Source organism: Echiichthys vipera (assembly GCF_963691815.1).
Source record: "Echiichthys vipera genome assembly, chromosome: 17".
Lineage (NCBI taxonomy): Eukaryota > Metazoa > Chordata > Actinopteri > Perciformes > Trachinidae > Echiichthys > Echiichthys vipera.
In genome coordinates, this window is record NC_139842.1 from 3451358 (window position 1) to 3474231 (window position 22874).

At 40.7% G+C, this 22874-nt stretch overlaps 1 protein-coding gene across 1 annotated transcript; it reads right to left on the minus strand.

Annotated features, from left to right (window-relative positions):
• Positions 1–1408: 1408 nt before the first annotated feature.
• LOC310959645 (serine/threonine-protein kinase SBK1-like) lies at positions 1409–22557 on the minus strand (the record flags this gene model as incomplete). The annotated part of the gene is made up of 3 exons (XM_083931076.1): positions 1409–2645; positions 3953–4155; positions 22383–22557. The coding sequence occupies 3 exons, from the start codon at positions 22555–22557 to the stop codon at positions 1836–1838; spliced, it is 1188 nt and encodes a 395-aa protein (XP_083787202.1). The 3' UTR covers positions 1409–1835.
• Positions 22558–22874: the final 317 nt, after the last annotated feature.

Sequence of the window (22874 nt, forward strand, 5' to 3'; positions counted from 1 at the left end):
ACACACCTGACTCGACTTATTCAAACACCTGAACTGTCTTCACACAGTAAATTTGTTGGACCAGGTGTGTTTTTGCTTGGTTGGAACAGAAACCTGCAGCCACAGCGACCCTTTACTGGATCACTTTGACACCCCTGTAACTAGAGTATGACTTTTTTCCCACCTTTTTCAACATTATATATCATTTTTTATGACTTTTTCGACATACTATACTTTGCCTTTTCAGTCAAACTATACTACACATTGATTTAAAAAAACGAACAGGCTCCAATTTTAATATTCGGGGTGTTTATTTCAACCAACGTTCACCACAGTAATAATCACTTCATGCAACACTTCTGAGAAACTGAAAAGACAGATTTCTGAAACACTTCAATCCCCAAATGTCCTTTAAGGTTTCCTACATTTGTTTATCTCGACTCACATTTTCAGGATTTACCTTTCTAACTAAACAGCAAAAAACTAGAATGAAAAGTTATGAGGGCAGGTATGAACTTAATTACATTCTTCAATCCTGGATTTTGCCTATTTTTCCAGAAAAAGACAATTATGTCACCTGCTCAATGAAAGGTACAACTCCCATTCACTTATCAACCATGCACACTGAAAAGTTAGAATTACACATGATAGTCTTGTATGTTATGTTCCCAAATGTCGGATTTGTATGTGATTATTTTACCCTAATGGAAACGAAGAGCTCTTTTCCAAAACGAGGTAAAAGCCAAATTTAAAAAAAATTAGTTTGAGCCCCTTTGCTGTATACAACCTTTTCACTGCTTCATCAGTGTTTCTGCCAAATTGCTATATTTCCTTGTTTAAAATAGTCTCAAGATGCAGTTCCTTTCCAAACCGCGACCAGCGCCAAACCTATTTTTAGCCTAAATGCGATACGTCCTCTCGACCAATCAGAATTCAGTGAGCGTTCTATTCAATTCAATTCAATTTTATTTATAGTGTCGAATCATAACAAAAGGTATCTCAGGACACTTCACAGAGTAGGTAAAGACCACACTCTATGACTTCTTTATGATTTACAGAGACCCAATAATTCCCCATATTCAGTTATTGTCCCACTGTGCTGCAGTTTAACGGTTGGCAGTTTAAACACATATCCAGTTAACACACTGCTGACCACGATGTGCAGTCACTCGTGTTGTTTGTTGCTATTGTACGACGGGGTTTAGGCATCACAGGCAGACATGAAAAAGGACATTTTGGGTGAGAGAAAACAGTCTGAGGACTTCTACTTCCATGGAAAATCACGAAACATGACCAATATTTAAAATAAAATCTGTGCAGAAATTCAAATTTCCAGTCATTTTTATTCGTCAGAGAAAAACAACAATCTCTGATCAAAACAAACCATAAATATTTGCATCTGATATCAATAAATAATTCAACTCCCAATTAAAATAGACCAAGAAAAAACACTTTACAGGAAACATGAAAATGGCCACGACAGTAAAACACACAAAAGTACCTTCAACAAATCCTCTCGGATCCAGTCGCATCTTTTTCTTCACAGATTATTTTTGCGGGGACTGGATTATTCCAAATATCTCGACATATTCGTGGATTATGAATGTTTTTGTTAGTTTTTTCTTCCTTTAAAACACTTAAAGGAAGTTTAACGTCGTCTCCCTCTTCATTTCCTCAGAGCTCTTCTTCATCAGAAATGAGTTAATCCACAGTGAAGCCTCGTCGTGCGTCAGACTGTCCATCCTGACGCCAAAGCGCCACGCTTTTCTCCTCTTCCTCGCTCGGAGGAATCTTCCTCCTCAGCTCACGCCCGCCTCACGTGTGCGAGCATCCTGAATCCCAGCGTCGGCCAACCTCTACACGCAGATCTCGATGGGTGTCGCCACCAGGATGCGTCCCCTTTCGTTGTTCTCTCTGTTGACGCGCTCGTAGCTGCCGGTGGAGGACGGCGAGCTGTTGGTGGACATGGAGGAGTAGTGGGTGTCCATCATAATGCTCCCCTTTGCCGCCACGCACGCAGGCGACAAACTCTGCTGCTTCAGTCTGTCCACCAACGCGTCCTCTTCTGAGGAGGACGAGCAGATGTCTAGGGGAGGCGCGCCGCTCGCCGAGCCGCTGCCGTTTCCGTTCTCCGTGTCCAACATCCAGAACTGGTTGAAGTAGCTGAAGACTTCTTTGACGGAGCAGCGCCGCTCCTGCTCAATGGAGAGCAGCCTGCGAAACATCCGTAGAGCCTCGTCGGTGAAGCGGCGCCACTGCGACGGCACCGTGCCCGTCCGGCGCCGCTGCCAGCGCACAAACTCCTCGTAGAAGGCGTCGTTCGGCATGGCCTTTTCCCAGGGGAAGTTCCCCGTCAGCATGCAGAAGAGCAGCACACCAAACGCCCACACGTCTGTGCTGTAGTCCACGCAGAAGCCCTCGTGCCGCGAGGTGTCGCACAGCTCGGGCGCCGTGTACGGGATCGTGCCACTAACACGCTTCACCGGAGAGCCGGCGCGCCGCGTCATTCCAAAGTCTGACAGCTTGACTTTCCTGCACTCTTTGTCGAAAATAAGGATGTTCTCGGGTTTGATGTCTCTGTGGACCAGCTTCTTACAGTGCAGGTAGTCCAGGGCGATGGCCACCTGGTGGACGCAGCGCTTGGCCACCGTCTCAGGAAGTCCCACCTGAAGAGAGAAGAAGAACGAGGTCGCTGACATGAAACCACCTCAGCACTAAAACACATCAAGAACAACTCAGACCCGGAATGTTTAAGTCTGCGTATTGTACTGAACACAGAACTATTACTACATGACAGCAGTTTGTGTGTGTGCACGACAACAATGAGAACGTGTGTTACAGTTAAAAGTGTCCCATAACAGAAGGTGATCGTGCATTAACACAATAGATTTTGTCATTCATTGTTCTTTGTCTTTTTTCCATCGTGCTGCAAGTTTAATATAACTCCTGTAACGGGGTGTATGACGTCACTAAAGATTTTATTAAAAAAAGGCAGAACAGTGTGTTAAAGAGTTGAAAAAAGGTCATGCATGTCGATAAGTCATGAAAAGCACAGTTTAGTGTGTAGAAAAAGTGAAAAATATATGTTCACGCCCGTCTAAAGCAGTCATGAAGTCATTTGTCAGGAAACGTCAAAGAAAAGTGTCAAAAATAAGCAAAAAAAAAGAAAAGTCACAGGACAATGTGTCGAAAAAGTCATTAAAAAGTGTTTTTTTTTTAAAAGTAAAGAAATAAAAAAATAAGTGATAGAACAATATGTTGAAAACGTCATAAAAAGTTTTTAAAAAGTCATAAAAAGTCAGTTTAGTATGTCGAAAAAAGTCGTTAATGTCAGAAGTCAGACAAGAGTAATAAAAAGTCGTAAAAAGTTTTTAAAAAGTCAAACAAAAGTCATAAAAAGTCAGTTTAGTATGTCGAAAATCATAATAGTCTTACTATAGTATGTCGAGAAAAGTAAAGTCATAAAAAGTTTTTTAAAAAGTCAAAAAAAGTAAAAAAGTCATAAAAAGTTTTATAAAAGTCATAAAAAGTCAGTTTAGTATGTTGAAAAAAGTCATAAAAGTTATAAAATTCATAAAAAGTCATCCTATAGTATGTTGAAAAAAGCAAAACAAATCGTTAAAGTAAAAAAAAAAGTGAGACAATTTGAGAAAAGTTTTTTAAAAAGTCATAAAAAATTCATAAAAAGGTCAAAAAAAAAGTTTTAAAAAGTCATAAAAAGGTAAAAAAAAGTCATAAAAAGTCAAAGTAAAGTACGTCGTAACACGTCGTAAAACGTCATAAAAAGTAAAATCATGTCCTAAACATGTAAAGACGTAAAAACCTGATGATTCACAGGAAAGTTCTTCCGTCACGCAGCAGGTTTTCTTCCTAACTTCATCTGCAGCCGATCGACAAACGCACAAAGTTTTCCCCGAACAACGAAACCAAAAACAAATCCAGAACCAAAAGCAGCTCGCGGAGCGCCGCTCACCTGCGGGGGGATGATGTCGAACAGGTCTCCTGCCACAGCGAACTCCTGCGCGAACACGTAGAAGTCGTCCGTCTCGAAGGCGATGCCGTACATGTTGATGATGAAGGGGCAGGGCGACAGGTAGAGCGACGCGCTGTACTCCCGCAGGAAGCTCTTCAGCTTGGTGCTCCTCTTCCTCAGGAGCTTCAGCGCCATTTTTGTGCCTGAAGGAGAAGAAACGTTACACAACTTCATCTTTGTCGTCACTTCTTCTCGTTCTTTTCTCTCCTCCAGCACATTTGAAGTGTTTCAGGGCGCGTGAATGAATCTTCATTAAAGTCTGATGAATAATTGAAATCTCCGATGTGACTGAATTACATCCTGCTGCCGGACTCGTTGTGTTCCCGCGGAGCGACCGGGACGCTGATGTGATTTATGGAAGAGGCGTCTACGAGCACGGGCCCCTGGGTACGGATGTGAGAGAGGCCCCCACTCTGTCTGCGTGGGACCAAGACGAGAAAAGAGTCCACCTTTAGTCGCTTTGTGGTCATTTAACCTCCATTTTCTGTCATTTTGCATCTTTTGTGGTGGTTTTGCAACTTTTTTAGTCATTTTGCATCTTTTTGTGGTGGTTTTGCATCTTTTCGTGGTGGTTTTGCATCTTTTCGTGGTGGTTCTGCATCTTTTCGTGGTGGTTTTGCATCTTTTTGTGGTGGTTTTGCATCTTTTCGTGGTGGTTTTGCATCTTTTCGTGGTGGTTTTGCATCTATTTGTGGAGGTTTTGCATCTATTTGTGGAGGTTTTGCATCAATTTTCTCGCATTTGCATCTTTTTTGTGGTGGTTTTGCAACTTTTTTAGTCATTTTGCATCATTTTGTGGTGGTTTTGCATCTATTTTTAGACATTTTGCATCTTTTTGTGGTGGTTTTGCATCTATTTTTAGTAATTTTGCATCTTTTTGTGGTGGTTTTTTCATCTATTTTTAGTCATTTTGCATCTTTTTGTGGTGGTTTTGCATCTATTTTTAGTCATTTTGCATCTTCTTGTAGTTTTGTGTCCATTTCCAGTCATGTATCGTCTCCTCGTGGTGGTTTTGCATCCCTATAGTCATTTATTTCCTGGGCCTTTTCTCGCTGCTGTAGATGTTTAAGCTTGTTCTTAATTTAACTCCTTTATATCATGTTAGGTAGTTTAGATAACATACTAACATGGGCCCGGTATACGAATAAAAAGACTTTCTCTTGATTGTAATTCTGTAAAAGGACACAGACACAAAGACATGCAGTCGTCTGGAGGGTCAATTGTGAGGTTCAGCAGATACTTCAGTGAAACAGGAGGAGCAGCGAGGGGAGAGAGAGATGACCAGAGCTAATCTGAAATACCCCCGACAACACAACGCTGCAGAGCTGCCACGTCTGCTTCTCTGCAGCAGCAGCAGTCGAGTGTCAGCGAAGATGAGAGGGGACACTTCTCCAATACCCCTGGATCAGCTCGGCACACGGCTTTGTGCAGTTTTACAGCGTGCACACACTTCAGGAAAAGGTCAGCTGGGTTTGTGCTTAACGCCACGATGCAACAGCAGTTCACCGTGTTTATGGGACCTTAAAGTCAATTGTTTTACTTTTTTTATAGCATAATTATACACGTTACCATCCCCCTACCATGAGAAGACTCTACTTTTGCATCTTTTTGTGGTGGTTTCTCATTTATATTTAGTCATTTTGCATCATTTTGTGGTGGTTTTGCATCTATTTTTAGTCATTTTGCATCTTTTTGTGGTGGTTTTTAATCTAATTTCTGTCATTTTTCATCTTTTCGTGGTGATTTTGCATCTTTTTGTGGTGGTCATGCATCTATTTAGTGATTTTGCATCCTTTCGTGGTGGTTTTGCATCTATTTTTAGTCATTTTGCATCTTTTTGTGGTGGTTTTGCATCTATTTTTAGTCATTTTGCATCTTTCGTGGTGGTTTTGCAGCTATTTTTAGTCATTTTGCATCTTTTTGTGGTGGTTTTTGCATCTATTTTTAGTCATTTTGCATCTTTTTGTGGTGGTTTTTGCACGTATTTGTAGACACTTTGCAGATACTGAATATTAAAAAGACAAAACACCAACAGGATGACCTAACCTCGACTGAGCAGCATCAGACGATTAAAGCTGCTCCGGCTCTAAGACGTCGGTGATGAAGCAGCAGATAATAATGAAAGTGCAGGTAAACGTGCTTGAGCTCTGTGATCCATAAAAGGAGACGATTAGGGAACCCGGAGCAGATGGTCGACGTTTTGGGCTTTTAATGTGAAAAGGTTGAACAGATTTTTTGCTGGGTTGAGTAAAAGGCCGTCTGCGTCCAGATCTGTGCCTAAACCTGTGACCTACATTACCTCAAAACTCAGTCAGACGAATGAGAATGCTTCACCTGAGCGAGAGGGAGAGTGAAGTGGTTATTTTTGATTCCCCATGTTTGATATTATTAAAATAAACAAGAAAGTCTGAATAATGACCGCGATTTATCACAACGCAGAACCACAAAAGAGAACAAGGTTCAATATTTTCCTCCTAGGTCTTAATTTTGCATCTTTTTGTGGTGGTTTTGCATCTTTTTTTAGTCATTTTGCATCTTTTTGTGGTGGTTTTGCATCTTTTTTTAGTCATTTTGCACCTTTTTGTGGTGGTTTTGCATCTATTTTTAGTCATTTTGCATCTTTTTGTGGTGGTTTTGCATCAATTTTCTCTCATTTTACATCTTTTTGTGGTGGTTTTGCATCTATTTTTAATCATTTTGCATCTTTTTGTGGTGGTTTTGCATCTATTTTTAGTCATTTTGCATCTTTTTGTGGTGGTTTTGCATCTATTTTTAGTCATTTTGCATCGTTTTGTGGTGGTTTTGAATCTATACTTAGTCATTTTGCATCTTTTCATGGTTGTTTTGAATCCCTATAGTCATTTTTCTCCTTTGTTTCCTGGGCCTTTTCCTGACGCTGTAGATGTTTAAGGTTGTTCTAATTTTAACTCCTTTATATCATGTTGGTTAGTTTAAGCCACAACAATGGATAACATACTAACATGGGCCCCATAAAAAATCAAAAAGACTTTCTCTTGATTATAATTATGTAAAAGGACAAAGAGAGAGTTAATTTATTCCTTACACAGTTTCACTTTTATTGGTTTTGGAAAGGCAAAAAGAATAAATTACAATGGATGTTATTTACCTTCAGATGGAGAAATTACGGTAATTCTTCCAACTTAACCCCTAAAAAATGAATCATCTCAGACACTTCACCCCAAAATGATGAGTTCCCTTGAACGCATCATTTTTTAAGTGTTCAAGCTAAAACTGGGCGTTGTGTTGCTCTTTAAAGGCCAAGTGTTGCCTTAAGCAAGATGAAAACACTTGGCTCTTTCTGACATTTCCTTCTGCGTACGTGGGAAGAATCCATCATTTGCAGTTAGCACCAGCTCCACCCACACACACACACACACACACACACACACACACACACACACACACACACACACACACACACACACACACACACACACACACACACACACACACACACACACACACACACACACACACACACACACACACACACACACACACACACACACACACACACACACACACACACACACACACACACACACACACACACACACACACACACACACACATACGTGTCTTTATATAGTTGTGAGGACCCTGCTCCTGGATTACTTTGTGAGTGCCACCACTTCCACTATAGCTAGAATGGTGCAAAAAATATATCTAACACTAGGTGGGAGTGGGGAACCAGAATGTGACTTTAAATTTCAGAAAACACAAAGTAAAAAAAATATTTTACTTCTAGAGTTGTGAGGACCAAAGCCTGTTGCCGGGCAGATTTGCGTGTGTTTTTTGTTGTTATTTTAAGTGATCCTCACAGCTTCAAGTTTTCTCACCAAGCCAAAAGCATCAGCATTAAACAGATTTGTTTATCATGGTTTAAATTTACCAACAAGAATGTTCCAAGTTCTGTACATCAAACAATGCTAATAAAGCTATGTAAAACACCTGAAGGTGACACCAATTGTGTTGTTCAGTCCAAAGCTTATGCTCACGATATAGCTTGACAATTTATTTTCACTTACCAGTCCGCCATCTAGAACTCCTATTCAGCTGGCCTGCTCTGCCTGCCTTCCCTCCCATCAAAAGGTGCCTTCATCTGCTCTTGTTAACCATCTGTTACAAACTGTCTGGCCTTCCTGGGTGAGGGATCCCTCCTCGGTTTCTCACCCTGAGCTTTCACCAATTATTTCCCTGTTAAAAGGGTTTCAATTAGTTTTTCCTTAGTGGATGTCAGGGTCTCAGGGCAGAGGATGTTGTTATGAAAGCCCTTTGAGACAAACTGTTTTTTAAAAATGGGCTATACAAATAAAACTACCTTGACTAGCCTTACGGAAAACATATTACTCTGTGTACTGGAATGAACCCAAGCTGCCATTTATTAATCTGGAGAAATGTCTCAAAGACATTAGGAAACTCATAAGGCTCAACTTCAACAGAGTACTTTATTTAATGAAAGTACTTAAAACTGCACACAAACTTGAACATTAAAACTTTCTGCAGTCAAAAAACAAACAGCTGCAGTGTATATATACACTTGTTTAGAACTTCCTCTTTTGGGAGGTGATTATGTTGTAAGCCTGGTTTTTTACGTCTTTCCATGAACGACTTCTAAGTGCCCGTTCAGCACCCAATGCTTTCATGCACTCTAATTTCCCAGAAACTCTTTGGAGGGTGATGAACTTTCCCAGCTGCCTCCATACAGCTTCTTTTTCCTCTCTACTCCAAGGCTTGCGTCGGAAGCCTTTTGGGAGATCTATAACAGAAATCAAACATGGCATTATTTATCAGACCTGCAAACTCTTGAGTAGTCAAATAAGTAGCAACATACAATCCTTAAACCCTCTTCATTCACTTCTACCCTGACTGAGATTAAAGAAAAGGTGACAGTAGCCAAAAGCCGACCAGCTTGCAGGTGTGATTTATGAATTCAATGGGTCATAATGTACAGGTCATTTATTTGTACTAAACATTTTGGCAGACCCATGGAAACTCTGAGTTTATACATTTCAGTTAGACAACTCTGAAATCTATGGAGCGGTGGGTAACGTTATTTATCATCCACCATGTTACCATGTGTATATTTGCATAGTCTTATCTGTCATAAACAAGAGATTAGGGGTGCATTACGTCTATGTGGCGGTGCCGCAGAGACAAGAGCTTGGACAATGGGTCTGAGTCTCTGATCCTACAAGGTTGGTTTTCAGCCCAGAGATGCTGGGTGGAAGTCAAATAGTCTCTATTCTACCTGGAACAAGTTACAATTCATTTATTTTCACAATTACTCTGAAGCTTTTTATTTACAGAAAAAAGCTACAAATTCTGCATAGTTCCTCTTTAAGTTACTCACTTCTTGAGTTGTCATTTTTGTTTATCCTCATACTTTTAATTTATCAAGTTATTTTGTGGACTACAATTTCTACTTGAGTTCTTTCACTAAGTAACAGTATTTTTACCAATCTCCCCTTTTTAAGTTAGTTGAGTACCTGACTCCTCTGTCCTTTTGAAAGGCCTTTGTGGTTCTCCTGCAAAAAAAAAAGAACACGATGCCTTATTATCATTTACAAATCTTCATATTGACAGCAACTGTAACACACCTCCAATAAACTTCAGTTATGTCAGGGGTAGACAAATTTCCACGGTTCTCAATAGTAGGAAGAAAAAAAACATGCACTTCTTAGTTCAGTATGTTACTTTATTTAATAAATAAATAACTGCTTCAAATCAAACCTGTATTTAAAATTTAAAATGGTAAACATGCCTCAACACAAATGGAAAGTAATGTAGTCATTACTTTTATCTTCCAGTAGTTCAATTACATAATTGTTCTCCTCATTCGTTCACTTTTAGGCTGTTTCCTGCAGGTGGTTAGCTGACATCCCAGGGCATAGCGCTCACTGCGCACAAAAAGTAAATGTCCGTCTTTGATTGGGATCATGCAACGCTATGTGTATGCAGTAATTACCGTGACGATTTCACAGAAATCATATCAAACCACGGTGAATTTATGTGGGATTAGATTCATTGCTTTTTTTACACATCTTTTTTCAGGGCATTATTTTTTACTGGTCCGGTTGGAGCGTTCTGGTGGCCCTTACAGATTTAAAAGTACATCCGGGCCACTAGGCCATTTATATTGTCGACCCCTGCATGTTCTTACCATCTTGTCCGTCCTCTTTTTTGCACGTGCCTTGGTTTGGGAATGGACGGGCTTCTGGTTTCTTCTAAAGAGAAGGCGAAAACAAAGAAAAGTCCACGTAAACATTACTTACAACACATTGTATTTACAGACAAAACATTAAGAGCTCTAAAGTCATGTTCATACCGTCGGAATCTGAATCTTGAGCAGTCTGAAAACACACTGTCCTTTCTTTTTTGGAGGACCCTTCAAGAGAAGAACAGAGAGAGAGAAAATATCACTTGAGTGGGAAACCTGTGAAATCTCCAATTTACAATGCTGCCCTTTCATCCCTTCAGGAGATTCAACAATCTAACCTCAAAGAACAACTGTTCACACATGGCCTCCTGTGACTCCAACCACTGTTGTTAAGACTCAACAGAGCACTAACCAAGTCCAGACCTACTTCCACCAACGACTGTCACTCTAACGACGGTCGTTGGCTCTTGGAGCACAAAGGGTTTCAGTGACATCATCTGCCTGTGAGAGGTTAAATACCTGGATCTGGGCAAATTAACTGATGAAGCCTCTTGGATGAGAGGTGAAACGTCTTCCTAGACAAATAACCAAGTCCAGTTGCCTTTGACTGAAATTCCTTTGGGGATCACTTCAGTGGACAATGTGGGTTTTTATGGTTATAAAACACACAATCTGCTACAGCTGTGCAGCCACATCTACTGTGCTCTTGCTCAGCTGATCGTGCTCAGATGGAGGTTAGATCTTCACGTTGAACTCTTTTATACAAAGTTCAGCCAAACACTAAATGAAGGAGAGGAACAGCAGAGCTCCTGCTCGATCAGCTGCATGTGAGTTACAGGTGAGTCAGCTAGAAAGGACAGTGCTGTCCTCTTTTCTTTCACACAGGTGACACATGCAGAGGTCTGACCTGTCTTCACAGGGACTGCCATGCTTAACTGGCACATAAAGGCTACTGTACGCTCAGTCCTCCTGTGAATTTTTTTTTCTGCAAATTACGACTGAAGGCACTTGTAAGTATGCACATGTCAAGTAGCCCCAATGAAATGACCACATTAAGAGCTAATATATTTTTCTTTTTTAAAAAAAGAGACTCTACCTGGCGAAAAAAAAAAGACTTGAACATCCCTTGGATAAAGTTACTTTAGTAACGCTAGTACTGAGGATAAAGACCATGATTGGACAGTAGAAGGAGGAAATAGGTTTACCTTTCTGTCCTCTTTTCTGCACGTGCCTTGGTTTGGGAATGGACGGGCTTCTGGTTTCTTCTAAAGAGAAGGCGAAAACAAAGAAAAGTCAACATGAACATTACTTACAACAAATACAACAATACAACATTGTATTTACAGACAACAAAACATTAAGAGATCTAAAGTCATGTTCATACCGTCGGAATCTGAATCTTGAGCAGTCTGAGAACCCACTGTCCTTTTTCTTTTGGAGGACCCTTCAAGAGAAGAACAGAGAGAGAATATCACTTGAGAATGACACTAAGCGTATTACATGGTTTATCTTAATTACTTGTATTGTATCAAAGACCATGGTCGGACAGCATGAGACAGTTATTACACAGGAGCATAAGAACCTAAAGATGAGGAAACAAAAATGGATTTGTTTACCTCTCTTTCCTCTTTTTGCCTTAAATGATGGCCTTGGACCTTGAGTCAAAATGTCTGGCTCTACAAAAAAAGAAAGTCTTGTCATACTACAATACTTTGTTGATTCCTGCAAATCAGAAAACCAGCTAATTTACCCCGCTCCTAAAGCCCTCCCTGCTCATGAACCAGCCTGCCAACTACTACTCCCATTAAGATGATGTGCTCTCCCTGTACATGGCCCAGGAATAAATCAAGTGCTGAAAAGAAGAATAACCAATCAATTATTTGACAATGTATAAATTCATACCATCCATGTCCTCAGGTGGCTCTAAGGATTCCCCACTGGGAATTTCCACAATGCTTTCAGTGACTCCGGATCCTTGTATTGCAGTCCGTTTTGTAGACAAAGCCGCTGTTTTATTAGAAAAAAATGATTATTATTAAATCCACCAGACATTATTAAAAGGACCGGGAGTTCATGTCACGTAACGATAAATCATGATTAACTGTAACATGATTTTTACTCACTTTCTAAGTTTAAATCAATCTCATCAAGAGATTTGCCTTTGTAGACATCAGTTCCAAGTTCTACTGCCATCAGCAGCTTGCTCATTTTAGCGAGCTGCAGCGTGTTCTCTGTCAGCCGATAATAATCGCGATGAACGCGAATATCGTGCCCCATGAATTTCGCCAGTTGATCCAACTCGTGGTCTTTCAGGTTCATTATCTGGCTGAGTGTGGCCACATGTTTCCTCAGCTGGGTCGAGGTGAGCGTTTCAGGCCTCTTTGCTCCACTTGCAGCTGCATACTTTCTCAAACAGTCTGAACCTCGAAGATGGGATTCAGAATTCTGTCTCGCAAAAACATACTTGTTGCTTTCCAGAATATCATTCTCTCCGCCCCTTTTTCCAATGAGGAAGTCAAGTGAGGATGTCATCTCTTTTGTGAGAAGCAGTGGCACCTTACGGCCTCTCTTCCCCCTGACTACTAAACGAGTGAACTCATGACTCAGATCTTGTTCTAGCTTTGAGAGGCACTTCATGATGTCTTCATTCGGTTCCTCTGTGGCTCTGTCTCTGACTGTCACCAGAGGCATTTTTGCTGCCTCACCTTGGCGTCTTCTGTTGAAGAGGATGATTTGGGCAAGAAGGCACTCGCTGAGTGTCTTGTAAGCTGTTGGGTTTGGTCCATTCAGGAGCTTGTCTTTTGCCTCCTCCTCTGTGGACTTCAACATTTTATGAAGCTTCATGACATCCTCTGTGAGTGGAATCATTTCTCTTTTGTTCCATCTTTCTTCTTCTAGGTTTGTTCGTGCACGGCGTGACACATACAGGTCCCACACTGCAGCAACTAAGCCCAAAAAGTTCCTCACTCGGCTGGCAGCCGATTCATCTTCAGCCTTTACATGTTGTCCTATCACGATGTCACAAACTGCTTTCAGTGAGTGCCCCAATTTTAAAGCAAGAGATGGTGTGTTGTATCTATGCGCTGAGTTGGTGAAACCAGATGTTTTTTTGGCTGCTGCTACCGCTAAGGAAAACTTTGGTGGAACCAAAACATCTTGAAGGGATTTCACTTTTCTGTCCAGGGACTTGGCAACCAGTAGAAATCTACCCAAGTCCCTCATCTTTTGGCTCACATAGCCATCCCTTGTCCGAACATTTTCATGTTTTTCAAGCAGTCTATCACCAAATTCACAAATCAGAGGGTCATTTTTAACTTCACTTGAAATGACATCAATAACCATCCTGCTGAGAATTGCAGCGCATCTTTGTGACGTTTGTCCTCTATACGGGAGAAGGGATGATGCAGCACTTTGGACTCGTCTTTTTTTCTTGGACTCAGCTGACAAAGTCATTGTTTTCCGACACATTTTTTCATGTCTCCATAGCTCAGTTTTTAAGAAGAAACCATAACACATGTTGCAAGGCAAGTACTTTTCTACATCTGTATGTTCGGATGGTTGTCTGTAGGTGACAATTTCACCATTCCCCTCTTGTAACACAGTAATGTTATGATAGAAATCACCCCTTCGGCAAAGTTGTTCTAACATTTGAGTCCGTTTCTTGGACTTTGCTGGAAGACATATCACCTGTGCCACTTCTTTTTCACTGCTATGTTTCCGGATTAGATGTCTTGCCATCTTGGATTGAGGTTTTTTGCAAAACATACAATAATGTTTCTTATCCCATTTTCTTTTGTTCCCTTTCATGGTGGTTTTCACAGTGATGCCATGTGACCTACACTCATCTCCATCCTTGTCATCCTCAGTGTCAGCACTGTAATCATCAATATTGTCTCCGTCTCTCTCATCTCTCTGAATGGGTTCTTTATGTGGATTTAAGTCTTTGGTGGCAGAACCCGCACGTTTTCCAGTTTTCCTCGGTTTTGTAAGTGTAGATTTTGTTTTACCTTTGGGTTCCTCTGCCTCCGAAGATGAAGAAGGTGATGGCACGTAACTGCTCTCCAGATCATGACTGGACTCGGATGCATCAGTTCCACAGAAATCCTGAAAGAATTTAACAGATCAAAAAGTTAATTTTATCCTCAAAAAGTCATATTCTAAGCGAAACACTAGAACAAATTTTCAAAACAGCACAAGTTGTCCTCCAAAAGCAACATTTAGTCATAAAAACACAGACAGCTGATGGAGTTGCCAACTGATCAATTTACATTTTTTATTTTCACACACTTTATTGTATACATTTTTAATATCCTGTCAGGTTATTGTTGACCTCTCTTCATTTACTGTTATTTCATTTAATATAAATTAATATTGTTTTGTTTATCTGAAAAGAGAAAAATTCCTAACTTGACCCATCTCAGAGCAGTTTACTGTTTACGAAAGAAGGGAAGTGACAGAATTTCTGCAGTAATGGATGAGACATCAAAAGTCCAAATTCATTTTCACAGGAAAAGAAAATACTCAAATTTAGCGACAAAAGTACTCAGACAATAACTTCATGGTAGAGATGCACCGATCAAGATTTTTGCGATCCAATCCGATACCTGGGCTGAACGTCTCGGCTGATGTTTGATGTCTGATACTGATCTGATACTACTACTATGAATCAAGTGTATACCTGTCCATTTGAGTGAAGGCATCAGGCTTTACATTAAGGTAACATTATTAAAGGTTACAAATTAACACGTATATCAATGTGCCTAATATTAATTACCAGTTAACAAAGTGAACATTAGCAGCAAAACTACATAAATAACACTTCAATGTAAACCAATATTTTAAGATATAATATAAAACCCCAACCACTTTTGCAAACATAGAATTGAAGTGACTAGATCGCTGTAACTGTATTACTATTTGATATTAATAAAAAAGGAATGACTGGAAATTAGTCAATATCAGAGCGGATATACGACCCAGGTATAGGATCGGTACATCTCTACTTTATGGCATGAACCTGTCAAATACAAAAAACAGGGGGGAAAAGTGTGGACACAGCATCAAATATAGTCTTCATTTTATAGTTTATGCAGGTCAAAAATAATACATACCCAGTCATCTTCTTCCTCCTCCTCTTGTTCTTCCTTTTTCTTCATCATCTGTGGCAAATGTAGGATATTAAATTTACCAGTAAACAAAGCTCAGACATAGAAAAACTCAAATTCAATGATGTTATCAAAGAGTTCAAATCAGAAAAAAATGCTTGACCACATGAGGTCAATTTTAACAACATCTTGAATCAAAAAGCTGTCCACTACAAATATTGTATTTAATAAGCACATCAGTAAATCACGATTAGTATATCTGCAAACACATTCCTTTGATTAAAGCAATTAAATAAGGCAAAACACTGTATTCTATTAATCAATAACATAATCTATATGGATTATCCTACAGAGGCTAAACATAAAAACGAGGGACAGGTTACCCTCAATCTTTTGTTTATAATGGTTAAGACTGCATAAGCATACAAGCAACACACACACACACATACATACTGTATATATACGACATTATCCACGCTCCATGTATTGATTTTTCACCTGCGTCATTGCAAAATGCAGTAAAGTAACCTGAATTATAGTTCCTCTTTAATTTAACATGTCATGCAGGCGATATGATAAGTATATTAAATGTAAGTTTGTGCTGCAGTGAAACTTGTGACAGTCACCCATGTACAAGAAAAACATACTGAGGAATGTTCAAATATGGACGATATCTGTGGATTTAAAAAAAAAATAAATTCAAATAACTTTAGGTGTAATGGCTATGCATTCAGTATTGGTGACCACGCAAATGCAAGCACTCATACGCTGCTTGTTTATGGAAAAATGAAGTATCCATGCATCCCTAACATTAACTTTGAACTTAACGTGACACGAGGTGGACAGACAAGGAAAGCTAAGTTAATGCTAAAGCTAGCTACAAAGCTTCTACACGGAGACAGACAGAAAGGCTCAGTCAGAACATGAGTGGCTGGTTAAAAAAGTCTTACCTGTAAAAGTTGTTGTGTTTGCTCTTGCTCTTCTTTGTTTTTGACTTTAATTTGCTCTTCGTAGCGTCGCTCGCTGTCCTCGTGCCGCTGTCTGAGTCTCTCCACCAGACGCAGCTTGCGCTGATGAGCCTTGATTTCAATGATGCGTTCACAGACGTCAGGAAAGTGCAGAATCTTTTTTTGAAACTTCATATTACATTTTTCTTTTTCTTTTGTGGTCTCTAAAGGAGTCGTACTCATTATATTATCTTGAAATGTTCATAATATCTACGGTGGTTCAGCAGTCCAAGACATTAAATTAAATATTTCCAGAGAAATTCTATTACTCAGCAACTTGTAGGTGAAATAGTACAAATCCCCAATTCTCATGAATGCAGCTGCCAGGTGTGCACAGCTCTGTGTGTGGGGTGGGGGAGGGGTAATGTTGCATGAATCCAGCTTGAGTTGAGAGAAAGATCCCTGCAGAGCTTTGCTCTCTAATTTATGCTGTTTTTTTTAAACCAAGGGAATTACATTATTTGTTTTAAACACATATCTTACTGTTATATATTTACTGATATTTCCCAAAAGATATTTTAGATGTATTGTATGTATATTTATATATTTTTTAAATTTCTTTAATTATATTTATATAAAATAAAAATCTATTATAGGATGTTTTATCATATTTTTTCATTTTTAAAATAAAAACGAGAACAGCTTAAGTTTCATCCACTCTCCTAACTTAAGTCCTCTACTCAGGGCGCCCTCCCACTGTGCCTCCGTACCGTGCCCCAGCACGTGTCAGGGCTAAAGTCTGGTTCCTTTGACCAGTGTGAGTGCAACCGTACCACGTCTAGGAGCGGCACGCTTGCCGTCCACGGCCCGTTTGGGAGAGGTGGGCTTTAGTAAAGCACGTTTGCACGTGTACGAGCACGAGCGTGCACACGTGTACGAGCACGAGGCCTACGGCGGTTCTGAGGTTATTTCCTGTGCGCCTGTTGGGACATATGCCAATAGGGAGGGGGGACAAGTACCCAAAAGCCTGGGTCGCGGTGCGGAAGGACAGTGTGACTGCGCCCTCAGATTTCCCACTGATCGGTGACCTTTGACACTTGTGAAGGTTGCACGTGTGTGAAACTGCACATAGTGGATGGGGCCCTTGCCCCCTGATAAACATATCAAACTGTCAGCCTGATAGGCCAAAGTGTGTGGAGGTTATTAAACACTAAGGCTTCCAATTGTAGGCTTCAGAGGCCTGAAGCGACCCTGGACAGTCAATTGTGATCCTTCTGAAAGTCTGACAGGTCTAAAATTCTAGATATGCAATGTCCCTCATGCTCTGTACAATATATCCACATCTCAGCTCCCCATCTCAAAGCCTTGGTGATTTATTCAAGGAAATGGGGTCAAAAGGGTCAGATTTCATACTGATCAGTATTCTTTGAAACTTTCAAACTTTCAGCCTGATAGGCCAAAGCTTGTGGAGGTTATTAAATAAATGCTATTAAAATAGATGTTCTATGAAGTCAGAAACATGAGCATTGCTTTTTGCCCATTTTTTTTACAGGGAAACGTGACCTCTGTGAAGGTTGCACAGGTCTGAAAGTTTGCACAGCGTATGCCCCTGATGGTCTGATGAAGATACTGTAACATAGCCTTCCAGCCCAAAGCATTGGCGTGTTATTCATAAAGAACAGCTGAACAGTATGACCCTAGGTGTTGCTTTGACACTTCTGAAGGTCACACAGGTCTGAGAGTTTGCACCGTGGATGATCCTGGTGCCCTGATACACATACTGTAATTTCAGCCCTCTTGGTCAAATCGTTGGTCAGTTATTATATAAATTGTATTTTCCCCATGGTTTGGGGGATAAAGTGTCTTTTTGGCTGCTGCTCAGTGACCTTTGACTCCACGGACCCCAAAGTCGGAGTAGAAGACCCTCAGAGGTCACTGAATAATAATCCAGTGGGAAAAAAAACCAAATCCCAGCGGTTTTCTTAATTGGCTGTTTGAAATCTTAAAAATCAGGAGCTGTCAGACCATTACATCTTTACACCCTCTGAGCTGGCTGGCCATTTTGGAGAAAGTCTTTTTCTAAAAGTCGTGCAGGTCTGAAATTGTAATATGTGGTTTGGGGGCCTGGGACAAGCGCGTACACGTTTGTTCAGTGCCGATCGGACGTGTACTTAAGGAAAGGCGGGGCTTTGAACATTTGCATTCCCACACCCGCCATCTCCACAAAGATGGACCAAATCACTTGAAACTTGGCCTGTAGACTTGTGACAAGATGCAAATGAATCCCCCCAAGACCCAACTCTGTAGGCCCTTTGGAAAGCCAAGTAGCTCCACGGGGGTCCAATCGCAACAGGACCAGAAGTTTCCGATAGGAGGCCATCCGACATGCAACATACTAAAATTTTATGTCCCTTTATCAAAACCTATGAATTATTTAAGAAAATAAGCTTAAAGGTCAGATTTCACACAGATTGTTGACCTTTGACACTTATGAAGGTCGCACAGGTGTGAAACTTTTCACAGTGTATGCCCATAGTGGTCTGATGAACATAATGTAGTTTCAGCCCTCTTGGTCAAAGCGTTTGCAAGTTATTAAAGAAATTGTATTTTTTTTGCATGGTGTTTTGAATAAAGTGTCTTTTTGGCTGCTGCTCAGTGACCTTTCACTCCACGGACCCCAAAGTCGGAGTAGAAGACCCTCAGAGGTCACTGAATAATAATCCAGTGGGAAAGAAAAACAAATCCCAGCGGTTTTCTTAATTGGCTGTTTGAAATCTTAAAAACCTGGAGCTGTCAGACCTTTACATCTTTACACCCTTTGAGTCTTCTTCTAAAAGTCGTGCAGGTCTGAAATTGTTAAATGTGGTTCAGGGGCCTGAGATGAGCACGTACATGTCCGTGGTGGTCTGATGAACATACTGTAATTTCAGCCTTCCAGCCCAAAGTGTTAGCATGTTATTAAAAAAGGGCAGTTGTAAGATGTCTGATTTGACCCTAAATGGTGACCTTTGACACTTCTGAAGGTCGCACAGGTCTGAAAGTTTGACAGGATGATCCTGATGCCCTGATACACATACTGTAATTTCAGCTTTCTTGGTCAAAGTGTTGGCGAGTTATAAAAAAAACAGCAGTTGTTAGAGGTCAATATCCAGAAAAGGATGACTACCCCAACCCTTCGTTATTGATGCTGCAGCTGAAGAGAGTTGTAAGGTTCGTGTTGTCATAAGGTTGTTATTGTCTTTATCATGAGGTTGTCATAGAATGGATCTGTTTCCTATTGTGGCCTTCAGTGGTAGCTTAGTGAGCTCTTCGCTGCTCCCTCCCTGTTTGCTCATTTGCTCTGATCTTGGTTTTGCTAGCTTATGACCATTATTTTATTAGTTTCATTAAGGCTTGTGTGATTGCTACAATGCATGGATCCCTGACGAACAGATAAGTAACAAGATAAAGGACTGTAGTTTTCTTGGGTGGTGAGCCACCATAGTTGAGTGAAAATGTTTCTCAAACCACTAAAAGAGTCAAAAGCATGCTCCTTTAAACAAAACAGAGCAAGTTCAGTGATACTATTGACAAATTCAATTTTAATCACCTGCTTTTAGTGAAGTGGTCAAAATTCCCATTTCCCTGAATGCAGCTTAGCTGCCGAGAGAACTGCAGGTGCAAACTGGTGCCGCCCCTCCCCCACCCTCACAGCTCTGTCTGCTCGTCTGACCTGACTTGACCCTGCAGGGACCACACAATATTGCATGAATTCAGCTTGAGTTGAGAGAAAGATCCCTGCAGATCTTTGCTCTTTAATCTATGCTGTTTGTTTTTAACTGAGAGTTTTACATGTTTTATATCACATTCACATCTTACAATCATGTTTTTTTGTGATTTGAGAAAATTGTATTTTATATTTAATGTATAATTATAATTTATCTTTGAGTTCATGATACTGTAATTAAAAATTAGATCTGCCACCTCATTTTGAAAGTGAAAACCTGACTTTGGAGTTAATTTGAAAAAACTCAACAGCTACCCCAGCTTTAGAGCTCTCCTTGGCTGTGAACTCTTAAAACAGACACTGGTGCTGATTCACTGTTTGAGGTCTAAAAACAGACAAAAGGCAATGCACACAGACAGGTCAACTATCAGGGCTCATAGTTAAATTAGGCCTTATAGATCTTGGGAGCAGGTTAGCGAGCAGTAGACAAAGTAGGTGATGGGTAAAGGTACAAATACTGAGAAACAGGCAAAGTGGCTGATATTTTAGGGATTATAAGTGTTTTTCAAGAATAGCCCATATTTAGTAGAAGAACCCTAAGGATGAGAAACAGAGGAGTAATCCCTTGCCCAACAGGGAGACATGCAAAATACAATATGTTGTATGAAGAAAAGAAAACAATTTACAACATGGAATATGGAGGGACATGAAAATGGGACAGTGCAGGCAAGAAGAGCTGATGAAGGCAGCTCCTGTTGGGCAGACTGGGTCACATTCAGGGAAAGCAGGGTGAGCTGGCCATCTTAATGGGGATGATGGTGAGCAGGTGAGTTTATGGTTCATAAGCAGGGAGGGAGGGAGGGCAGGCTGGTTTAGAAGCAGGGAGGGAGGGAGGGCAGGCTGGTTTAGAAGCAGGGAGGGAGGGAGGGCAGGCTGGTTTAGAAGCAGGGAGGGAGGGAGGGCAGGCTGGTTTAGAAGCAGGGAGAAGGATGTGATGCAGGCAACAGTTGGTGAAAGAGCAGCAGATAATGGCAAGATAAAATATGTGTAAGAAGAGAAGAAAGGAAAGGTGGCTACAGTTGAAAGTGGTAATCAGAGGCATCAGGTTGTCATCATATTAAGAATCACTATTAAAATCAACCAAAACTCTAAATGAATAAGTTAAGTTGCTGCAACTAGTGGTGAATGTGGCTTTACTCTAAATGCGCCAGTTCAGTGTGCCTGCTGTATTAGATGTAAAGTTAATTAGTTGTTAACATGTCATTAGAGACTACAGTATTAGTTATTATTTCTAATTATCAAATATGATTTATTATTATTATTATTATTATTTATTAGTATTAATTGTATCAGTGATTATGGACTACTTTAAAATTAGAATCATTTTTTTAAAGCCCTCTATTTGTGTCATTTATTTTTAAATACATGTATATATATATATATATATATATATATATATATATATATATATATATATATATATATATGCACACACATACAGTCATAAATATATATATGTTTAAAAATATATATATATGTGTTTAAAAAAAAATATATGTATATATATGATGTCTTATTCCATTTAAATCCCCTAACAGCCTTATACTCTTGTGTCTGACTCCTGTTCCTGTGCATGCACACATACACCCTGTCACAAGACCGCCAACAGCCAATCACAAAAATCCCTGCATCAGCCAATCAGAAAATCATATGCCTGTCGAGCGTCATAGTAAAATTGTACCTGCAGTAGCAGTGTGTGTCCATAGGGGGAGCTGTGTTTAACACAGATTTCAGGGTTTACTATGTCTCTGAGGACATTTGCTGAAACTTACACAGATAAGTCATTAGGGTCAAAGGAGGCTATTACTGCATTTTCTTTGTGAGGACCGGGCAAAATGTCCTCACAACTACAAATGTCCTCACAACGTTGGTGTCTTGTCAGGGGTTGGTCCTCACAACTTAATAAAGACAAACACACACACACACACACACACACACACACACACACACACACACACACACACACACACACACACACACACACACACACACACACACACACACACACACACACACACACACACACACACACACACACACACACACACACACACACACACACACACACACACACACACACACACACACACACACACACACACACACACACACACACACACACACACACACACACACACACACACACACACACACACACACACACACACACACACACACACACACACACACACACACACACACACACACACACACACACACACACACACACACACACACACACACACACACACACACACACACACACACACACACACACACACACACACACACACACACACACACACACACACACACACACACACACACACACACACACACACACACACACACACACACACACTGCAGTTACCTCTGAGTTTGTGGACGACCAGGTCCACTTTCCCGTAGGTGCCCTTCCCCAGCTCACAGACGACCTCGTAGTATTTGTTGATGTCCAGTTTTTCCAGGTTCTGCGCAGCAATCAGCTGGAGTTCCTCCAGGATGTCGACGGAGGCGCGGGAGCCGTGGGGTGAGGAGGAGTTCATTGTCGCGGTGGGGACGGGCCGGAGCCAAGGGCTGGTCTGGAGACGGATGTTCCTGCAGGAGGGGCAGGAAGGGAAAGAAAAGGTTCAGTGTGCGACCGGCGTCCACCCGTGTCGACCCCCGACTGCAGACAGAGCACACCTACTGCACCGTGTGAAGACATGAAGTGAAGGCTTTGTGTTTGTTTGTTTGAAGATCACAATGAGAAAGAAAATTAAATAAACGGGGACGTTTCTTTCTAGTGGGAGTACTCAGATCTTATACTTGAGCTAAAGTATTGATGCCAATGCAAGTTTTGATTCTACCGACCTGTCTGATT